Here is a 23,929-nt window from a genome sequence, read left to right as displayed (position 1 = left end):
CAAGTTTGTTTTGTTGTTCTAATGGATTACCATAGTGGGACCTTGGATTGGCTTTATCATAATCAATAAATAGAACCTGAGCTATTTTTATGCTGAGCAGAGTACTGAACTCCAAATGCTGCAGAATCCGAGGGATATTGGATTGTATCTTCAATAGTCCCAATTCAACCTGGGATTATAAATTGTTTAAGTGACGCACAAACAGAGAAAAGAGGCGGAAGAAACGCTTTGCTGGATAAGCTTTGATGGAAAAGGTATAAAATTGTTGCAAAAAGGCAGAAAATTTATGTATACACAAATCTACTCCCTTGGGGATCCAGAGACAAACCCTCAGAACACTCTAGCCTGTAGTTTTACTGCAAAGCAGATTGATATAAAAAAAAAAGTAGAAATATATTTCTTGAGTTTGCTTTTGTGTGTCTGGAGAGCTGCGCTCTAGTGCATGGCTTGTCATACTCCACAAAGGAAATCAATCTTCTTTTCAGCGTTCATCCTCTGAGCCCTACATTGTGGAAGCCATCTGGAATCAGTTGGTAGCGCTCAGTAGCTCTCACGCTCCCTCAAACGCTCAGGGGAGGGCTCTGGGAGTCTATGTTAACCAGTGCGGGACAGAACAAAGTCACTGACTAGAACAAATTGCTTGGGCAACAGGGCACAGTGTGGTCAACCACAAAGTCAGGATGCATTTCCCTGCCATCTTTTTAAAGCAGGCTCACTGTTGCTCTGCATTTCTTGAAGACACAAAAAAGACCTTCCTATTGAAGAACACCAAAAGATTTTACTCCTACGTTGACCAGAAGAAGCTCAGTTGACTTGCTTTACTGCACTGGTAACTTTGGTTTTACCTCCCAAAAATACATCCAGTACTTGCCCTTAACTTTGTATAATTTTGTAGCCAACCATTCAATAAGAAAAATACTGATGATCAGATCCTACATCTACTCAGCCGTTAGTTAACTACTGCAGGCTGTTGAGTATATTTAGATTTATAACGTATGCTGTTTAAATGACATAACTAAAACTTTGCAAGTTTTTAGTACTCTGTACTAAAATGCAACATATAGATTCCATCTACCATTACCAGTACCCATTAATCATTTTCCTGAGTCAAACTGAGATTCATTGCCAAAGTACAAACCAGTGGTAATTATCCATTCATTTCTGCACTTAATGTGAACATTTTAATTATCCACATTTATGCTGTCTTTCTCACTTAAGCATACTATATTGTAAATAGCATGATTAAAATGTCATGGAAGTTGTAAAACCTCATGGCTAGGCATTTCCAGGAAAAGACTCTGATCAAATTAAAATACGTCAGGGAAGAGTATCTACTAAACGTGTTTGAGATTAGAAACTCTGTATTACTGATGCGGAGAAAAAAAAGTATTCTCTTGTAATGGGATATTAGATCCCTTGCATACTTGTGGGAAGCCCATTTGTATGTGAAGAACCATGTGATGAAATTCATAACTGTGCATGAGTCACTTCTAAAGCAGAACACATTGGCTGTCAGACGCGGGATATGTCAATGTAATATCCTTTCTGACACAATCAGGATTGTTTCCCTCGTCGCTTTGGACCTGTCTGAAGTCATTAATCTTAGAAAAGGGGTTAGCTGGCTGCAGCATTGAATTCAACACCATGCCACATTATAATTTGATAAATTTTTATATTCATCTCCTAAAGCCATGTGAAGAATATTTTTACCATGGCAGGAGATGAATGACAAAATAACTGGACTGAGAGGGAATGAGTCGGCTTTTTTAAAGCCATAGTTACTAGGTACTAGGTAATTTCTGACCTCCAAAGGGTTACAAAAAAGGTAAAAATTGGTTATTAATAAATGTTAGCTGGAGTTTCAAGATGGGCATCTCAGTATGTCTTTTTTTCTCTCATTTTACTGGGGTCTAATATTTCCTTGCTTTGTAGACTAATTTGGTCTGGCTTAAGTAGGGGTATACCGTGCTTTCTGTGGCTTTCATTTAAGAGACAGACAGCCTTCTTTCACAGAAAAACAGCATCACAGCTAGATAGGCCCCTGGCCAGCTAATATAGCAATACCTACATAAAGCTAAATGTAAAGCTGTGACTGCCAATCAAAGCTTTAACTTAACATGAAGGTGACTTGGAAAACAAGCATGCAAGCAAACAAAAGAAATCTACTAAAGTAGGTTGCCTGAGAACTGAACGATGTCCAATAATTGCTCATCTAGAGGTGTTAAGTTGATGATTACAGCTCTGAGCATGTTTGTTTGATGGAGAAGTAAAAAACCCAAACTAACAAACAAATAAAAGAAAATCATATGCCAGTGGTTTACGGTGCTTCATTAACATAGAATAGCACAACCCCAGTACTGAGACCAGGTTTTAAGGTCTGGATAAAGTGCGTCGACCAAATTATTCAGAAACAGTATTAATAACAAGGGAGAACCCTGACTTAGAATGAATTCAGACACATGTCAAAATCACGAGTGTTATAAGTAATGCATATCCCAAGTGAAACATAACTCTGAGCAGCCAAATGTATCTAGGAAAGAAAGTAACAGTCCATACTGAAGACAGATCACCTCAGCATAAAGCATAAAAAATTCTGGAAGCTAATCTTCCCCTAAGTGGCTGCATGTAAAAAAGAAATGGGTAATGGAGAGAAAGAGAAAGAATGAACTATGAGCTTTTCTTTAGTGAGTGGTTTCAAAAAGAATATCCATTTAGTTAACTAGTCATTAAAATACATGAACCTAATTAATAATTTGTTAAATAAAACTTGACATACATACCAGAAAAGTTCATCTACTGTTAGTCCGAAATACTGTGATTACTCTGAAGCTCTCTTCTATTTGTATTTTTCTCAAATTGTAATACATGTAGCCAAAAGCAAAATGTTTTTGTCATTTAATGTCATTTAATATACAGTTAATTTAAGTGCAAAGGTTTATAGCCACCTCTAATTTTTTTAATGAAGTTATGAGCAATAGTTCTCCAGACATTCTGACGGTCTTTCACAGTTTCTCTTTGGACATTGGATACTTTTTCCACTCATTTTCAGTCCAGTTCTTGTGCCTGACCTTTTTCAGACCTTTGTTTGGTTGTTAATAATGAATGAATCATTCAAGCATAAATTGGTTTTTCTTCCTCTGTACTCAAGGAATGAACCAGTGTTGTGTCTAGATATGAAACTTAGCAAAGAACCAATTTTAAATAGTATGTACATGTCATAAAAACACATAATTAGTTCCCATTTCTTTAGTCCGATCTATAAAAAAAATCTCAAATATAATACAGTATGAAAGGCACAAAATAGTATTTTTGTATCAGCAAGGAGCTATTAGTTAAAACCATGGTATACTGTAGCTCAGTATGGTGTGCAGTGTGTCCTCAAAAAATTTGAGGAAATTGGAAGAAAGTTGAAGACATAAGCAGATGCAACCGGCCTAAGATAAAACTAATCTCTATCTAAAAGCTACGTACATAAGAAAAGGGAAAAAAAACTGAGCAACAGTACAAGTTAATAGAAAAACACACAACAGAAAACTATCAATTATGGATTGACCTTCCCAGAGCCCAGATCTCAAAATTACTAAAACAGTGAGATCATCAGTGAACAGAACAGACATAGCACAGGACAAAAGGCAGCCAACATCCAACGTTACAAAGTATCCCGAAGACTACTTACATAAATTGCTTAAGAGAGTTCAGGCTGTGTTGAAGAGTAAAGGTGATCATACCAAATACTGACTTTTAAACTCGAGCTTTGTACAAACTCTGTTTTTGCCTCATAAACTATATTTCAATGTATGTTTGTTTGTTTTTCAATCAATTATTTAATCTTTTACCCATTTTCCTAGCAAAGTATAAGAGAATGAAGGAAGTCTCGAAACCTTTGCATAGTACTGTATATAGATATAAATTTATATATAATTTTAGCCTAATAAGAAAATTTACATGCAATTTGCTACTTGTCAACACCAACATAAACTTAATTAAAACTGGAAAATCTGTAAAATCATAAGAAAAATTAAATTACATTTTTTGACATTAAGATGACCTAATTAAACTTTGAAGGCATACACAGTGATGTTGGTAAATGTACCGTGTAAAAAAAAAAAATATAATTGTTATTTTTCTAATAATTCTTCCAAAATTACTTTGACCTGATCAAATTATTTACATTCAAACAGTTTTCCATTTTTAATCTACACCACAAAATGTTCCTCTTCTCTGGAGTTAATTGCACACAACTTGGCACGATATATATACATGAAATATATACTTTTATTTCTTTTGTTTTTTCACATGGTAACTGAGGTTAAACAGGTTTCTTTTACTTAACTCAACTCATGGTTTTCAAAAGTTGTTGAATGCAATTAATCGAAGTGATCTATATTTCACCTTTACTTTTAATATTTAATAAATGAGGTTAATTGGATTGTCAAAATCTTTTGAGATCTTTTTAAAATGGAACCAGTGATTACGTGTACAGTTGAAACTAAGGAGCCCTTTGACTTACATCATTTCACCAGTCTCAAAACAAAAACAAATGCGACACAATAATGCTCGACCGAATTTTAATTAGTTACTTTATTTGTAAGTATTTCCCTTCCCATTATGCAGTGAGTGTGATGATTAAAATACAATAAAGTGCTCTAATTACACAAACCTCCCATGGCTTTATGAGAAAAAAACTCATAATGGAATAAAGGGACAGTAAAAAAAGCAGCTGTGTTAAATATTTCTGAGGGTTGAAAAAAAAAACAGACAAAAACTAAAAAAAAAATGTTTCCTGCTAACACTGATATTATCAACTTCATATGACCTTTAGCACCTTTACCTGGCATTAAAAGGTGACAAAGCAGAGACTGTATACAAAATGCTGAACAAGAATGGCTCATAAAAATATAATTCCTTCCTTTTTTGTTCTTTTTCCCCCTTCTACCACTGAGATAATCCTCTATCTCCCACTCTCAGGTTGCTACCAAAGTACATGGTGAAGAATGACTTTATGGTAAGGAAGTGCATCATGTTCTTCAAAAGATTTGTTGCACCATTCCAACACAAATGTATCATGGAGCAAATTTGCACACCTCCTAAGCACAGCTCAGACCTTGAGGCTGCGTGTTACAAACAGCCCTTTGCAGTTTTCTGCTGAGCAGCTCCACTGGAGCAGATGGGAGCTGAGAATTGAGCATTGTTCAATAATTTACTCAAGCCCAAGCAAGTCTTGACATTTGAACCACTCACCTTACTTTTCTCTCTAATTATTTGGGGTGCCTCCTCCGTAATACACCACAGTTTATATTTACTGAAAGCTACCCTCACTAATGATAAGCAATGCATCATTTAAGTTGCTCTCTTCCATGTGAGAACTGACGCGCATTTTTTGCCAAGCAATGGCGTTAATCATACATTTTCTCTTTAACCACTGGTCCAGTAAATAGTTTGCTAAGAGCTCGTGGAAATGAGGTTTTGAGGCCTTTAGTGGAAAATTATCTTCGGGTCAGAACCATCATTACTTTTGACATCATCAGGAAAGCTATTTCTGTGAATCCTCCACCACATCTGCTCACATTAGTCCTCTACATCTGTGGGAAATGAGAAGACCATCAGATCGGATGACGATGATGTAGTCTCCCACACTGCTCTTTGGATCCACAAAGGAGTCATGTTCTTTTAATTGACCCCCCCAAGCTCACTTCACAATGTTAGGCAATAGAGATAAAAGAGGAGAGACACACATCATTCGCCTCAACACAGACATGTGAGCATCCATCAGCTACCAGCACAGAATGTCCCCATATCTGCCTTCGCTCTGAGAGGAAGTGAAGGCAGGAAGCGCACTCCCCGCCCAGTATTAGCAAACGGCACCTCCAGCAATCACTTTATTCAAAACGGCCTGGTGCTGTACCACAGTCCAATCAATGGCATTTATATGCTCTTTGAAAAAAGCCGATAATGGGATGAGGCAGTACAGGGAGCGAGGGAAGGCGGGGGAGGTGTTAGTGCTCTAAAGTGCCGAGTCTCTTTATGTCCTTTGTTTAAATAGAAATAGAACATGACAGTGCTGAATGGACGATTAGCCTTAAGGGCTAATGTCAGTCAAGAGTCTATGGGGATCAGGTGATCCAAACATTGGGCTGGTGTGAATGGGCACTGTTGTGTACCGCAGCATCAAAAGCGTGATCTGTCATTGAGACTCATACTGTGGCATGAAAAGGTTCAGACAGATTCCAGCAGCGAAAGGGACATCGTCAAGTTTTTTAGGGTGGTGGGATAAATGCCACTGAAGGAAAATATCTAAACACCGAAGACAAACTCAAAGCCATGGATAGCTCTGTGATCTCACCACTATTTGAGTTGCTTCGGATACTGGAGGGGAAAAAAAGAAAGGAAAAAAAGCCGTATTTTAGTAATTCAAATGCAATCGGAATTTTCAAGGGACTGCATTTTTAAAAGCAATCCATCCATCGGTCACTCGGCGGAAGGGTAAAATTGGAGTAGAGTATAATTTAGGGAAAGAAAATGTTAATAATTGTAAAAAATTATAGCAAATCAAGTAATATAAAAAAAAATTCCACTCTTGCATCATCACGTCATCAACAGCCCTTTTCCAGCTGGTCTGCATACCTGGAATGACACACACCTCTATGCTTACCTTGGAGTACATGGCCCCATTAAGGACCTCTCCATTGCGGATCCAGATAATTGAGGCCGCAGGTTTGGCATTGTCAGCATGGCAGGTCAGATTGAGTGGGTCACCGGCCCTTAGGCTTACAACTGGCCCTCCGCTGATGACTGGGTCTTCTGGAGGAACTATTGATCAGAGACAGAGGCAAAGAAAGACAGGCCGTTAGTAAAATGTGTAGACGTGAGATCAAGCTATTGTTTAATGTGTGATATATTTATGTTGATAGCAAAGTCGGGCATATTGACACCCGTATAGCATTATGATCCAAAAAGTTCAGATGACCCAAATAACACAAAACTGCCGAAAAGTAATGCCTGCTACGAATTCACAGCAAAACCCTAACTATATATCAGAGTTAGTTTCATTTTAATGGGTGCACTTATGATGCCAACAGGGGACAAAATGCTAGTTCATTGTATCAAATTAGGTTTCTTCAGAAAACAAAACCTGCAACTAGTGTTAGGTGTTCATTAAAGGTAATGACTGCAGAGAAAAATGTATTTACCACACACCTAATGGAAAACTCAGTGAATGGTGTGGTTTCAAAGCAAGGAAAGCTTTGCAGACTGAAGTCCCAGCATGACTCTCTAAACAACAATAAACTCTATCATCACTCATTGCAGACTCAGCACATATGTGTCAGCATTAAACATAATTCAGACACACAGATGTACATTTCCTCTCTTTATTTCTTATTGTGTTGACAAATACAGCAGAAGGACAAAAGCAGTGCTACAGTGTTGTATGTGTCTCTAATGGCACTGATCAAAGTCATATTCCCATTTTACCCATGAGCTGATCTGTTTTCTCACTCTTTTTTTTTTATAAGTGAAACTGCAGTGAATTATTGATTGACCTGAGTGCTCATTACAATGCAGATCTGGGGCAAGATGAAATCAAAGGCTGCAGGCAGCTGCCATATTCCCGTGCAATAGCATCATGATTGGAAGAAAGGTTGTTATGGGTTAGATTTATGCTGTCAAACAGATGTGAGAAGAATGAAACCAGAGAAAATGCAATTTGGGTTCTTTCTGGACATTGAATGACAATATGTATAAAAGCACTCTTTAATGGCAACATTAGGGCTGGATGGCGTGCACTCAGCTATGCTGCTCTGTTGCTCACTCTTTAAATAACTGAAAAAAATGTTATAACTTAACTTAGTTTTAGTTCAACGTTGCTAAATGTGTTTTTAACAACACCGCTAGTTAAATCTCAGACCCAGAGAGCTGCATTTACAGTGAGAAGAACATTGTATTCCCTGCATATATTTCTGTTTATTTCCAGCGCCACATTTTAGACTCACTTTTGTTTCCCACTCAACGCTCTATTAAATTAGACATAATGCAAAACAAACCCTTCCGACTGAGCTTACTACATTCAGTATTCAGTTGTTCATTTTGAAGCAGTTACAGGAAACAGGTTCTCATTGAGGTTAGTGGTAAATACTGTTTATCAGAAATGTACTGCGCACAATAATAAGGTGACTATTTTGGGATTTTTGTCTGCAGATCCCTTTTAGATACAGCAGGAAATAATCGAACAAGAAGAGGCGGCGCTCGTCTTGTACTGTGGCTTGGAAACATGTATTCACTGAGCAGATGCAGTTTTAGAGTTTTAAATTGCACTAAACAAAGACCAATTCCTATGTTGACAAAAAGTTCTTCAAGCTGTGTTTGCTGCATTTTAAGATGTTGTATTGGTAAAATGGTCACCTATCTTTGTAGTTTGAATACACATATAGAGCCTGGTCATAAGGGTAACACAGCACTCCTGTGACAAAGACGTGCAGATCTTGGTCTTCATGCTGTGGTTGATTAGTGTAAGGGTAGATTTATGCTACTGTGACTAATATCATTGTATTACATAACATTATTGATTAAAATGTGGAAATGGGAAAAATCTTTATTAATCAAATAATCTGCAAGCATCACCATCACTACCACTTTTTTTGAGTAAATAAAGGCTTATTCAGACCAGCGTGGGAACAATGAAGTCTGTACTCTGGCTAGACCTAACTCTGACCAATCAGACCAGGAAAACTGCTATTTCACAGACAGTTCAGACTCACTGATTCCTATTATGTACTTGAGTGTGAAAGGCAGTGTTAATTCTGGCTGGCTCCCTTTCATCTGTACTTCGTTAATATGCGGAGGATCGGGAGAGGTAGAGGAATCTCAGGTCAGCACAAGCAGATAAGACAAGACAGTGTGCTGATCTAGGCAAGTAAGAAAGAATCTTTGTGAGAATGTGGTCACCACCTGGTTCTTTATCAGCAATTGGAGCAAGGTCAAAAAGATCACTTCATGTTATTCTTTTGCTAAGAATAGAAATTCAGCATGGCATGCAAATGCGAGAGAGAGTAAGAGACTGAAAAAAAGGCAGCATTATGAGCCTGGACTAGTCCAGAAAGCTCTGCCATCTGTCAATAAAAAAAAAAAAAGTGAGGCTCAGTAATGACACTTTGACTGTTGATTGCAAAAATACAAACCTACTGGTTTGCTGGCAGCGTTCCTTTGCACATATGACTGAAACATTAATTAAATGACAAGCAAGAAGGTTTTATATGGAGGGGGGATATAAGAGCCATTAGGAATTGCCAAGATTCTTTCGCTAATCATCACAACAGCAGCAGTAACAACCTCGATCAGGACAGGATGTTAGCTGATTTAAAAATGAGAGGGAAAATTTTGGTCCGCTCTCCCATACAAAATAGTCCCAGTTCAAGATTATATCAGGGATACCTTGACTTTATTTTTTTTTTTTTAATGTTTTGAATCATGGCACAACAATCGGCTATATTGAGTTCAAACTGCTCACTTGGTAATGGGCTCTCTTCTCATTCAATCATTCTGTTGCTGGCTTATTTTTGTGTTTTCGGCCATTGTACCGTTGCACCATTCAAACCTTTCCTAAACTTCAGGTCAAAACATTTTTTTCAGCGAGCCCATGAAGGAAAGCCCCTCTTTCCTTCAGTTCGATCAGAGAGACTTTGCTGTTTGTTTAAAACATGCTACCAAGGCCTAGTTGAAGTTGTGGTGTGTTTCTCTTAGTACACCTATTCAGAGTTTTCCTTGTTGTGAACATGTGCTGTTCCATTACTCTTGGGTCCTTTAGAAATATTTATGTAGTTCTTTTTTCCCGGGGATGTACATCTCTACGTTTTCGCATAAAGCTGTGATCAAGTCATTATCTGGACTTTCTTGCAAGTCATGGACTCGGGCTTGAATACCACACATTCATGTAAGGTGATATAAAGCTTAAACTGACTGAAATCTCACATAAAAAGTCTTGTTCAAGGAATGTTCAAGGAAACTTTCCTCTCTTGCATACGTTCTAACAAATCAGTTTTCTGTAAATAGGTGCTCAGCTAGGGTCGTAGGGTGATTCTAGTAATGAGTGTTGTTATACTCTCCCAGGTTGTTTTAGTAAGTAACTGTATGGACCCTTTTGACCTTTTTATAGTCCCAGTTGTTTATTATTCAGCTTTACGTATTCCTCTGAGAGGTGCAAAGTGGACCGTGCAAGAGGAGTTTATGATTTCATGCATAGTGCCGTTACATGGAAGAGGGAGTCGCAGCGAAAACGGCACTCTGGGTACGGTTTCAGGTCATGTCTCTCTGGAGGGATGCTTGCCAGGAAAACACAAAGGGTAAATGGGGAATATAACAAGGAGATGAAGGACATGCCTGGCTGCCTCCATCCAGCATACCTTTGTATCTTTCTATCCTTCACAGTGTTTGAGGTCTTATGCAGAGTGTGTCAATATGAAGACAGTTTGTGACAGCCTGGGCTGAAATTGTTGGTTGTGTTAATGAAAAAAAGCCACAACTTGTGATCATCGCCACTAAAGGAGCACGAAGAATGTTCTATTCAAAACAGAAATGCAGTTAAACTTGGCGCAGAGGAATTGGGAACATCTGACCAATAACCTAGCATTCATTGAATATATAAATGACCAAAAAATAGGATTAAAATAGATCTTTCTCTTCATCTAAGATCTTTCACTGATATCGCCTTATGACTGCCAGGTCTGACAGTTATACAGAGGCCAAACCTTGAACTTGAATCAGCCATCATCATTACTGGGCTGTTTGCAAACTCGGCAGTCCCTAATGGTTCTAAATTAGCTCTTTACTGCAGCCATTCGATGGACTTGGCATAAGTGTGGTCAGTGGTACAGATTGATCACTCCTCTTTAATTACAGGGCTGACTCATTGCAAACTCTGCTCCACTCTGTCCGCTTTTTTCTTCTCTCGGATAATAATTTAATCCCTTTCAAGGCTTTCTCAAATTTGCATTCGTCTGTGCAAATTTGCTGGCGTGAATTCACATGGACATCAACTTTTGCAGGTATTTCGGTGATTACACGTTTAATACAAATAAGCAGACGACTGATTGCTGAATTGCCACGAAGCGGTTTGTCTTACTCATGTATTAATCAAACATGCAGTATTGGCAGTGGCTGCAGCTCAAGATTTAGGTAAAGACTAACTGTAAGATATAGCCAGTTCATTACTTTCATCATTTGAAAGCTTTCTTTGGGCCTGATTTGAGTGTGTGTTTTGATCCGGTGGCTTCAGATCATAAATGTCATAGTGGGTTCTAAGGAGCCTTTTATTTATTTCTGGGATAAATCCAAATTGCTCTGTCAAAACTCACATTCATTTACCTCATCTGATGCTTCATAAGTCTCAGGATTCATTTATGTGCTTCGCGTCGCTATAAATGTCTGACTACATGCCCTACCTTCTATCAGAGTGAGTGAAAACAGACAACGATGTCAGAAAAACATAGAATTCAGTGAGATCATTTACTGGTAGTGTATAATCAATTAGACCACAGCATATTGATGTGTAATTAACAGTGAAAAGCAGTAAGTCTGTCAGCTCCAACAGGGGCTTGAATAAACCCAGGGGATCATAAAGCTGCCTTTTGTCTCATGAAACATATGAATTATCCAAACACTGGACATAAAGCTTGAATTTATGTGATAGCATGCACTAGAGTTAGCTCGTGATGATCCTGCTGAGTTTTTAGGAAACCAGCACTGGGAGAAGTCCTCCAAAGCAGCCAATGAAATCTTGTGAGCACCCCAGCTTTCCAGGAGTGCGAGCAAGGAGGAAAAGCAATTTGGAGGCAAATGAATGAGAGAGCTCCACATAAGGTGGCTGGACGATGTAGGGGAGGGGAAGGCTGGCAACGTGTCAGCTGTGCTTCGGCGGACGTGTCCTGAACATCAATGTGATTCCTGACTTTCCTGTCTATTCCAGAAGAATACTTGCACAGGCTGCCTGTCACCCTGCCGCGACAGCTTGCAGAGTTTGTGAAAGAAAGATCAGGAAAAACAGAAGAGTAGAAGGGAGGAATACCCAGCGCAGGGTGGATACAAGAGACATGTGTGGCTCACTGGCCCAAATCACCGGCCCTCTTCAAGTGCTGTCATAGTACATCTGTTTGGAAGCAGAAGATCTTCAGCCATGACTGTGCACATGCATGAGACAGGAGAACAAGTAAGAGTGAATAAAAATGAAATGGAAAGGAAAATAAGAGAAACAAACAAAATGGCAGATTGCAGTTGCAAAAACAACAGCACAGCACTGATTTGTAGAAAATCCGTGGCGCCATGGTGGAAATATGAAATAATAAGTTCCTAGAAAAGAAAAAGAAGAGTAAAGAGAGTAAAGAGAGAGGTAGAGGAAAAAAGCAGCTGGACGCCAATGGGACAGTAAGGGGAGATGATCAAAAGGTGCAAAATTTTTGCTAAATTTTAATATGTACAGTGTAGAAACACAGCACGAGTCGGCATCATGATCTCTGCGAACACTGCCAAATAAAATGGAGGGAAGGAAGGATGAAGATGAGATGAGGAGTGGGTAGATGCCAGAGCTGTCAGAGATGTGCACTGCTTGCTCCGTCACAGCGCAGCCATGTGCAGCCCTAAGCTGCTCTCCACAGATTGGGAGGGTGCTGACATTGCTTCTCACCACCCAGCTGAGTTGTGCTCTATAATTACGTGTGTATTATGCATGTATGTTTGAATTTAAGGAGTGTGGTGTGTGTGTGTGTGTGTGTGTGTGTGTGTGTGTGTGTGTGTGTGTGGGGGGGGGGGGGGGGGGGTTTAGGCAAGGTCAAAATCCAAGTTCCAACTCACAGTTAAAAGTAAAAACTTTTCATTCAAAATTTCTGGCAGTTATCAGCCCTTGTTGTTATATTTTCTTAAGCCAATCATTAGTTTGCTGACAAGAATTACAGTCAACTGAAGAAAACTGACTCACTGAGTAGTGCGGTGCATTCAAATTAGCTCAGCACCTGTACACAGTCGGTGCTGTTGTTTCGCGGCACACGAATTCATGTCATTTCTTCTCCTTCTGTTCAAATGCTGAGAAGGAAAAAAAAAAAACAACAAAAAAACCAAACATCCTACATGCAGCCTGTCTGCCATAATCGCACACCTGCTCACTGCCTCTGATACCATAGATGTAGTTATTGTCCCATCTCATGTTGCAGAAAAGGCAGTGTAATGTGAATGTTACAGTCAAGTTTTCTCCCAGAATGACTGCCGTTTAGGACACCTTATCTCTCATTATACTACTGAGATGCTTGGCTAGGCTTAAATTACCTTTTGTAAAAGACAAATTGGTTACTTACAAGGAAATCTGCAAAGAATTTAATAAGGGTTCCTCAAAATGTGGCTCAAACAGCAGTATCCGGTAAAAAGGATACTGATATGGCTGACTTCGGTGACTGTAACTTTAACCTTTAATGAAAAAACGAAGAATCAAAATCTTAATAAAAGAAAGATCACGTGCAACTAATACAGAAAATACAGGTCTTCTATATAAGCTTTCACTTGCCCTTGGACTTACTGAAACATACTTCAAAGGCAGCACTTGAAGCTAAAATGCACATTAATAAACTATTTGTGATAATTTGTGTTTTTTTAGGACGAAAACTTCTAATTCTATAGTAGCTTTCTTGTCTTTTCTTTTCTTTTTTTTTAGCCCTGCCCTCAAAGTTCATTTCCATTACTAAAAAGATGGCAGTGTGATCCTTGAGAAATAATGAATTCAGACTTATCCACAGAAATGGCTGATTCAGCTTTGGCAGTTGAAAACAACAATAACAAAAGATACCCTTGGGCTTTTGTGTACATGAATATTGTTGCTGAAGCATGCGCCCAAAACATTAACAATGCAGGAAAGGGAAAACAAATATCTTGCACACAATGGTTCATTCAAATGGCGTGCTATCAATTATGTTTGTCAGACGACCAGCGTAATATTGTATTTATGAATGCTTTTCATTTCCAAAGATCTTCTGCGGGGGCTTTGAATTTCAACCGCTGCACCAACTGCACATTGGTTCTTCCAGAAGTCAATCAACCACATATGGTTTAATTGTAAATGTAAATGTTGAAATGCTGATGCGCAAATATGCAAGATTAATAACAGAGCTTATATTAGGAGAAAAAAGGTCAAAAATGTATCTTATTGCACAATCAGACAACTATTTAAGCGTAACTAGATAAACCGTACAATAAAGGGTTGCCACAATACTCACATTTCAAACTTGATACCAGCACTTGGAAAGATATTCAGTACTATTATCAACACATGCAAAAAACAGAAAAGGCAAAACAGATGTGAAGAATACCAATCCTTGCACGGCTCTATAGCCATGTTAATTTCCTGTGCTTTTGGTGGCTTGCCACCATGTTTTTGTTGCCGATCAAATAGAGCTGTTAAGGTAGGCTGTTGCATTTTCTGTCTAGCTGCTGGTAGACTATTCTCTGCTTCAATCTGTTACATTAAAAGAAACACAGCACCCCAGTCTTTCTTCATAAAGGTCGGGGTGCCAGTCTTGAAGCTGCTTCGCTGAGTCTGTTGCGCTACTGTTTGAGTGCTCAGCTGATAGTGAGAGGAGGGGCTCTGTGCCTGCCTGTCTGCACCACTGCTGTGTGAAGCTGTGTGTCAGCTGGAGGAGGCGACGGCAGCAGCACTGGTATCAATACTGTTACAAATGAGTATGTGATCCCATAGTTCTTTTCAGTATCCGTTTAGCATCTGAGTACCAATTTTTTGACATTATTCGGTACATATGATACATAATAAACAAAAGTTAAGAACTGTGATATCCAGAGACACCGGTGTTACACAACAAGTGATGCAACATTTCTGAATGGGGGGGATTATTGTCTACTACACAAAAAGCTTTGTAACTCTTTTTTATTTCCTCCAGATAACGTCGACATCTTAAAAAAATCTCCTGTTTTTATATCCATGCTTCAAGCCAAAAAATAATCTCATCAAGGTTAATGGATGATCAAAAAAATACTAGAGAATAGCCGGTGATGATAAATGAAAAATATTGGGCCTAATGGCCAGGCATTTTTTTTTTTTAATCTTTTGAGTTTATCTTTAGTAAATTTTAATTAACAGCCAACAGTGAACAGTGTACCAAAAGCTCTCTGTTTGAGTTTACAAATTAACTGTGTCCTTTTAAGACAGGATTCAAAATTAAGAGAACTAACTAATTAAAGGAATTCAAGGCTGTCCATTAAGTAGGAAGGATTCATTAAGTGACTGGGGAAAAAAGGAGTGAGTAAATGCAGATGGTGACAAAAAAACCCCACTTAAAATAAAGACTAAAATGTCTGTCAATAAATGGCACTACAATTCATTAAAAGCATATTTCTTTTGTGTAAAGAATTACCACAATCCAGTTAATTTAAAATCAACCAAACACCTTAGATAAGTTTTTCAGCCAAAGACCTTAATCAAACAACAGTGATCCCACTTCCTTTCATTCCACCGGTCCCCAACCAAAGGTAGAAAGATTAGAGCAAAGGTCTGGAGAGGTGCCAACTAGCTGCAAGGGATATAATTAGCCTCAGGGGTCTTTTTTGGACCTGAAACCCTCCATTCTCTTCCTTCATGACTAATTCACAAGACCTTGATTCTCCTTTGGCATCTGAGAGTAAGCCTGCAAGCCATGCAAACTCTTATCCATTTAGTTGCCAAAGCTTTTCGATGAAAGGACTTCATTACCGTTTATAAATGTTGATGTAGTCAGTCTTTTTTAACTTCCTAACTCTTCCTTACTCTTCCCCATTTAATTATTGGCTGAAATGAATAAGAGTGAAGTAAAGGCTTTCGCTCCGTTTTCTAGTGAATGGGTGGGTTGTTTACACGTGTATTTTTTACAAGGCCAAACTCAGTGAAAAGAAAAGAGAAAAAAAGACAGAAAACTTGAAACATGCAACTTTATTCTTTAGCAGCATGAATATTCGTGTTCTGTGTTTCCAAAGATATCAAAGTTAAGTGTTGAGAAGTTACTCTGACATGGCACATGGATGTATATGGGCTGAAACTGAATTATAAAAGATGGAGAGGAGAGCTTTAGATTTAGTCTGCTGTCAATTTGGAAATGGAAGACTTTGTGTGTGCGTGTGTGTGTGTGTGCACTGGTGGATGTGAGGATGCATTTAAGCATAATGCATATATGCCTATGTGCCGTATTTGTGTCTGTGTGCGCGCATATAGGCATGTGTGTGGCCGTAGCTGCTTTCCAAGTTGATAGACACACTCTGTCACCGCTGGCAAGTAATTGACAGCTAGGAGTTTGCAGTGACACAGGCCTTGCATATATTTCCTCCATTACCTTGTGTGTAGATCAGCCTGGAGTTCTCCCTGGCAGCGCATTGTGGAGTCATTGAGCTTGGCAGGGGATTAAACAAACACCTACCATTCAGGCTCATGGGGAGGTATGATAAACTCTCTCGCTCTCAATAAATCAAATACGAATAAAGGTGTTCCCTTTCTCGTAGCTTATTAGCTAAGATAATACAGTTCACCCAAATGCTGCACTTCCTTGTTGCCGTGTGATGCTTACGGTTGAAATTTCAGGGTTAGTAAATAGTGCTTTATTGCTTTAATTTACTTGGAATATGCCAAGATTTGACCACATGGAGTACAGTGGGGGGTGAAATAAAACTGAAAGTAGAAAAATATTTGCATCCACTGCTTATGGCAATTGTGTGCTCCCATATGAGCATCCTTTCACTGAAGGCAGCTTTTACCTAGAAAATTTCCAAGGCCACTAAGGCTAAACAAAGTGGTGTTTAGAATCATATTAAAGAAATAAGACATAATCATAAAGAAAAGCTGGCAGCACAAGAATATTAAAAGTAATGCATTTTTTTTAAAAGAAAAAAGAGAAAAAAATGGTAAATTAAAAACAAATACAAATTAATAAAGATTATAAAGGAAGAGAAGGAAGAAATGATAAAACACTATAAAAGACACCAAACAAATAACTCAAAGTGGAAGCAAAGAGAAAGCCAGCGTATAAAAATATGTCTTTAGAGGGATTTAAAAGGCGATAAAGAGCTCGCCAATCTGATCTCCTCACTGAGGTTGTTCCAAAGAGTGGATGCCCTGATAGAAAAGGCTCAGTCACCCTTGGTCCTCAGCCGAGATTGTGGGATGGCCAGCGCAGCCTTGGCTGAGAACCTCAGGTTACGACCGGGCGCACACAGCGTCAGAAGATCTGAGACATACTTTGGTGTGAGCCCAGAGCTGGCCTTGAAAAACATTATTAAAATCTTAAGATCAGTTAATATTAATAGGTAACCAATAAAACTATTTATTTATTTATTTTAGTTTTGTGTCTGACTGCTGCACATGGACAAGCTTGACAATGTTGATTCAGACATGTATAAAAATGTATTATAGTTTAATTGCAATATTAGCATGTATAACTGCCTCTAGATTTCATTTGGTTACAATTTGATTGTAGAGCAACAACCTTTTTCAAACACAGGGAAGAAAGGGAAGTTTAGACATGGGTCCCAGCCTTGTGTGAACATAAAGTGATTTGGCTGAAATTTGTCAGAGATTATTTTTTATACATTCAACTTATAGCATTGTATTTATATAATTAATAATTATTAGTAATTAAGATATTATCATTATTATTTTTGAATAAGTCAGTGATCATTTTAACATATGGTGCCACTAAAAAAAAGAAATAAAATATAAAACACAACTTCCCAAAAAAAAAAAAAAAAAATCCAAGAAAAACCAAAACACCCAAAACATCTTTACTTTGTCTCTGTAAACACAAATCCACAGAGCTAGAGAGTCGGTCCTTAAAAGCCTGCTTGTGGAAAAAATGATGAGGGGAAAAAAAACTTTTAGCCTTGAGTAGCATGCTATCCCTGGCTCACTTGGTTCTCCGTCGCTGAACGTCTGCCTGAACCATGCACACAGTGAAAATACTGCCCAAAACAGCACAACCATAAAACACAGCAAAATCTGTTTTTTTTTTCTTTTTGTTTTGTTTTATTTAAACAACTGAAAAATTGCCAAACAGCAGATGGAGCTCCTCTATTGGTCACAAGTTATTTTGGAGCATTTTTACTTCTTTCCAGTTGTTGAGTGCAGCAGAGCCCATGCCAGATGTTAACAAGCCAGCTAGCTAGCATTACCCAGCATGGTCTTCAGTGGTGCCATTTTTACAAATAGGGATTTATTAGTTTTTGGACTAATTTATGCCTCAACTGAATACTGTGTTCCAGTAATGTGTTGAAAAGAGCCGTGGATTACTAATTGTTCCAAAAAGTTGAATCAACCTTTTGGGGATTTTCTTACCTAGATGATTGAGCATGCATCAAAACATTACTAATTGTTATTATATATTAATGAGTGAGTGATTAAAACTGTGACTGAGTTAATATAGACCTTTTTCTCCATACTCTAGACCAGGGGTCTCAAACTTAAATGAGCTGTGGGCCACTGCTGGCACTGTCATCTCATTGGAGGCCCTCTTTAGTGTTCAAGTAGTACCAAACAAACAAACAAACAAACAAACAAACAAACAAACAAACAAACAAACAAACAAACAAACAAGAAAACAACCACAAATATATCTGAAAATGTAGTGTTTTGTTTGTGTTTTTACATTTCAATTATTGTTTAACAACACAAAACTACAAACGTGAACGCAATTTTTTTTTCTCACTCTTAACTGAAGCCTTTCATTGAACTACCAAATAAACAAGTTGTTACTCTCTTTCTGGCCGGACACGTGGCAGCACCTCTGCTATCATTTTGTTCGTATTTAACAAAATAAAAATGCAGACATAAGTGTACACATTAGCTAACTAACACAACCAATCCCTCAACATGTTTGCACTCTCTGCTCATATTAAATCATTTGTTGCTTTTTAAAGAACTTATTTTAACACTGCACTCGACAACAAACACGTCTACCCTAACAAAAAAGTAACTTCAAGGGCCAAATCGCATTATATTTCTTCACGTCAATATACGGCCCGCACTAGTTGTGATGTGGGCCGCAAGTGGCCCCCGGGCCACGAGTTTGAGATTCCTGCTCTAGACTGTAGAACCTTTCAGTGGGAGGTCAGTGTTATGATTCAATAAAGTTGCTTGAAAAGCCAAAGTGGAAGTTTAATGTAGGAGAATCATGCATTAAAATGGGTTTTGCGTCCAGCAATAACATCTTGAATTGCCTGTCGGGCTTTTTTTCTTTTTCCCCTAATGTCCTCTGAGTGTGAGGTCTGATTGCAAAGTTTCTAAGAAAGTCTCGATGTTAGAGCATCTGAACTTTCAAAGATGTAAGCATGCACCCTAAAAAGGAAAGCAGTAGATGATGGGAAAAGTGCAGTCACACCAGACATTTTAAACTCTGAAGAAGTATCCATAATTATTCACTTATATCCATTTGCAGGGAGGGGGCTTGTGCTGCCAGAGAAACATTATGCTGCAATTTGTCTCCCCCTCTCTCATTTTCTCTTTCTGTTTTCTCCCCTACAAAATCGTTAGTTTCACTTTTCATTAGGCTGGATCAATATGGCGGATGAGTTGCTAGTGGTGAGGAGCGGGCGTCAGACATCCCACAAATTCCCCACTCTTTTCACTCATTCCTTCCTTCGCTCTCTTGCTCTGCCACCGACTTGAGTTATCTATTCAGCACTCACCTACTGAGGGAAGGTTAAGGGAAGAACGCTTGAAAGACCCAGGTAAGAGACGTGAGCCAGAGGTTGGACTAGAGCTACCCAATAAGGCAGAAATGAAAACACTGAATGATAACCCAATAAAGTTTAATTAAGAGCCTGTCACCTCTCAAGCTTATGGTAATAATGGAAATGAAGGCTGCATGCTGAGGAAGGAAATTAAAGTGGAAATAAGGTTCTGTAAAAGTTTCGTCATATTGACACCGTCTGCCAAATGGGAAAAAGTTATCACGGATTCCTGATTCCCTTTCAAAAGCTTAAATAAAGGATCTTTTCTGTTCAAGATTTGCAACATCATTTTTTATCATGTTTTGGAAAACATCACATGAAATATCAGTTTTGAGTTGTTGCTGGAAAGTGGGAAGAAAAAAAACAACCCTAAAACCTTTTTAAGCATTGAATTTGTTAGTGTTGCTTTGAGCTCTGGTGGTGCTTCTATCCAGTGCTCAAGAATACTGGGATTTAATACATGTATACTGTTATTACACTATTGTATCAAATAATTGGAACAAAGGTGTTTACTTTGTTCTACACATTTCCCTAAGTTAAGAACTGATAGTTGACAGATTAAAAAGAGAGAAGCCAGTGCTTTTTTTTGCTTTTTTTCCACAAGCCATTTGCAAGCCGGTGATTGGAGCCTGCTGGCACTGGTACAGTGGGTTTGTTTGGAGTTGCCGTGTGCTCAGTGTTGACTTACCCAGAACAGTGAGGCGGGCAGGACGGGACCTCATGGCAGCCTGAACTGCCTGGCACTCAAACACTGCATCATCCGTCAGTTCAACACGCTGGATTCGCAAATGATGCTCCCCTGAACCATGGTCGCCAATCACTGTGTAACGAGGGTAGCCTGCAGTGCAAACACATTTGTCCATTTGAAAATGAAAATACTGTGCACTCGCCAAAAGCAAGATGATAAAATGATTATTTTTTAAAGCTTTTAATAACAAAATCATTTTGTAAAAAAAAGGAAGAAAAAAGAAAATGCTGCTTCGTTACCTTTCACAGTTCAGCCATTTACATATTAACTTTAACTGAGCTGCAAAAGCATGTAATTTAGATAACAGAGAAACTGATTTTACAATGACTTTATAGGTGAACATAGCTTGAATGTTAATTTGTTACTTTACTCACAATGCATTTTCATACATGTCCATGTTTTTACAGCACTCCTGCCAATTTTAAGGAGTAGCTGTAGCATTCAGGATAATGATTTTTCTTTTTTTTTTACTTCAGCTATAAACAGGAATTAGTTTGACTTGTTCCAGCAAAGCTTTCTGAAATGATTTACAGCTTAATAAGGGAAGAATGGAGAACAACATCCAAGAGACATGGACATTTTGCACAAGTCAAGAGAGATGGTTTCAAAGAAATCGCCCTCAACTATTATCGAAATGTGCACTGCGAGTTTTTAGCGGCACGCGTCCCTCGATGGGGTTAGATGAGCAAGAAGAAGAATGAGTTTAACTGGGCGGCTCTGTGGGGTATTCCGCATGCTTTTGGATTTGCTCGTTTCCTAAGATAGATTCTCTTTATTTTTCATGCTCCATATTTTTAATTACTGTGGATACAGTGCTTGGAAAACACGGGGAATGTGTGTTTATACAAATTAAACTCCCACAAATGCGAGTAACTTCCAGCTGAGAACTGCTTTTTCCTCCAGTAGCGCTTATAGAAATATCATTGATGAACCTTGAGGAGTGAATTGGAGAGTTTTACAGGGGAACAACGGCACTCCAAACATTGTGTATTGCAACAGGAAACTTCACACTTTCTGCTCACATACTCAGAATTTTTGTTCCAAAAAAAATAAGTTTTGGTTTCTTACCAAACGATTTTTGGGAACAAAATATGGATTTTCCGATAACAACCACCTTATAAGTTAAGTTCACTTCAGCGATCCCTCAGAATCACTATAAAGGGTTTGCTCTCTGATTATATGTTTTACTAACCACAGGGAACATAACAGACTGGGCAGCCTTATAACAGCTTTTAAGTCCTTGAATTTGTCTAGTGCAAAAGCCCATCGTATGCTCAAAGTCCAATTACTGATGGTTGCTTCATTGAATCCAGTAGCCTTTAATAGAGCATGAAGTGGGCCTCATTATATGCTGGTGGGGTGAGTTACAGCCGATTAAACTACTCTCTGCATTTCATCTTCCAACATGTAGCTTTTAATCTTGTGGGCCTATACACTGGGAAGAACAAAGGACAAAAAAATGCCTAAGTATAAGCAGTACAACCAGGCAGAGGACACAGGAGAAGTTTAAAGACGTGGCACGCTAACCAAGATGACCAAAATGCCACCAGCTACTGTTCTGAGGGAATACTTAGAATGCAGTTGATAAATGTCTTTTTTCTTTCAGTTTCATATGGAGGAATGGCAGTAAAAAAAATGCTGTACATACAGTTAACACAGGCCCAATCACAAGTAAAAGCTCCCGTGAATAGTATTAATAACCACTGCCTGAAAAGGCGCTTTCTACTTTTCCACACTCAGGAAAATTTTTTTAAAAAAAACAGAAGCTTAAATGAAAGGATGCACCATTATGTTCACAAGGTCACCCAGAGACCCATTTTGCTTCAGTTTTATGTTCACTGATGAGATTCAAAGCAATAGTGCCATTTTGGATCACAAGGGTAATGATCATTGCGCAAATCTGAATTATGTGACCTTGAGTTGACTGCAGACTACACAGCCGAGCCTTAACTGCACCCGGGAAACAAGATGCACTTCACAACTTCGCTTTGCTGGTCTTAATTGTGGCAAGGTACGAGGCATGCAAATTTCTGTTACGCAAACAGATGATCTTGCCAATTACCTCATCTGTGCCTCTGGCAAACTAAGAATAATTTCGCTATGTGAGGACATGGCTCCGTTCCAGTTTCATCTCCGTGCATCAGCCGAATCCGAAAGGAATACAATTTACATTTGCCGTGGATAGTAAATGACAAGAATGTGTCTAATTTCCAAACAGTATAAACATGCTGAAATGTGTTTTTGTCATCTCATAAGCACCTTGATCATGTATTTTGCCAATGTGACTGAAGTTATACTGACACACATGAAGACTGATCACCTCGGCACATGTGACGCGGGTCATTGATCTTAGATCTCGGGGAATTTCAAAGACACCGCGCGTTACCCAAAGCAAACAATGTAAAATAGGCCCATTAAGGAGTAATGAATCCATCAGAGGAGAATGGATTTGTCTTCGGGCCGAATCAATGGTGACCATGCGCGTGCGTGTGTGCGTGTAACTATACAGAGACTTGAGGCGTGGCCTAGTGATTTATGGCGTTTACCTAGAGCACATTTCACACAGTGTAAGCACTGGGGGATAGAGAAAGGTTTTGCTGCATCTGTGAACAGATGACCGGAGTGTTCAATTTGATCTCATGAGAGGCAGGAGTAGCACCTGCTCGCATCTAAAGGTCTGCCATCAGTCTCTTCTCAAGAAAGCGTCCTCCTGGAGTATATCCACAAGTGCATGGCAAAACGTATATAAACACTTCCCCGTCCATCTCGCTCTGCGTGCACACCGGGAGAATTCACTTATAGCCACTCTGCCCATTGTCGCCGTCAAATTGTGCAGCAGTTACATATTCATGGCATTGACTGGCGTGTGGAGCTGCTGTGGGGCTACTTCACTTTTCTTTAATTAGAGTGGAAAAGCATGGCACAAAAGGGAATGAAGAGGAAATTCAGGGACAGATAGGAATCATTGGCTTTTGTGCTATGATTTCTCGCACTGAATGGTGAAAGAGTTCTCTCAGTTTAATCACTGCTCCTGTGAATGGAAACAGGTCCCAGGCGGAGCACGCTGCCAACGCAGCTTCTTTCTATGAATACCCAAGCAGACCTATATTATTGAAATGCTCCATGCAACATTTGATTCGTCGCACTTTTTATGTATACAGCTGCCAATTTCCTTTCTTTGTGTACATCTTGCAATGATGTACCATCACTCGTTTACTTCTGCATGCGTTACTTGTTTAGGTAGGCAGGAGCAGCAAAAAAAAAAAGAAAAAGAATAAAAAAGGGACAGCTGTGGAGTACTTTATTTTGAAAAAGTGTCATCTGCTTCAATAGGAGGCACTCAGCTCCTGTCCGTATCGCTGGGTTGATTTCAGCAACCTTTCCTCCCCCGACAGGAATCTATTCCTCCTTTATATGAAACTGTGCACATTTTTAAACTCTCAAACT

The 23,929-nt window shown here is 38.8% G+C and overlaps 1 protein-coding gene across 14 annotated transcripts in view; it reads right to left on the bottom strand.

The window, feature by feature from the left end:
- kirrel3b (kirre like nephrin family adhesion molecule 3b) overlaps positions 1-23,929 on the bottom strand; it is a 160,219-nt gene that overhangs the window by 38,966 nt on the left and 97,324 nt on the right. For 8 of the 14 annotated variants that reach the window (XM_026192359.2, XM_026192360.2, XM_026192364.2 and 5 more), the window contains exons 4-5: positions 20,423-20,572; positions 6,641-6,810 (exon numbers count right to left, since the gene is read on the bottom strand). In XM_026192359.2, the coding sequence (XP_026048144.1) occupies positions 6,641-6,810; positions 20,423-20,572 (320 nt within the window). The remainder of the gene's footprint in view (positions 1-6,640; positions 6,811-20,422; positions 20,573-23,929) is intronic. The other 6 variants (XM_026192361.2, XM_080288360.1, XM_080288357.1 and 3 more) reach the window with 1 other exon arrangement.

The sequence above is a fragment of the Astatotilapia calliptera genome, chromosome 14, assembly GCF_964374335.1.
Source record: "Astatotilapia calliptera chromosome 14, fAstCal68.1, whole genome shotgun sequence".
Classification (NCBI taxonomy): domain Eukaryota; kingdom Metazoa; phylum Chordata; class Actinopteri; order Cichliformes; family Cichlidae; genus Astatotilapia; species Astatotilapia calliptera.
This window is presented reverse-complemented; position numbering and strand designations above follow the sequence as displayed.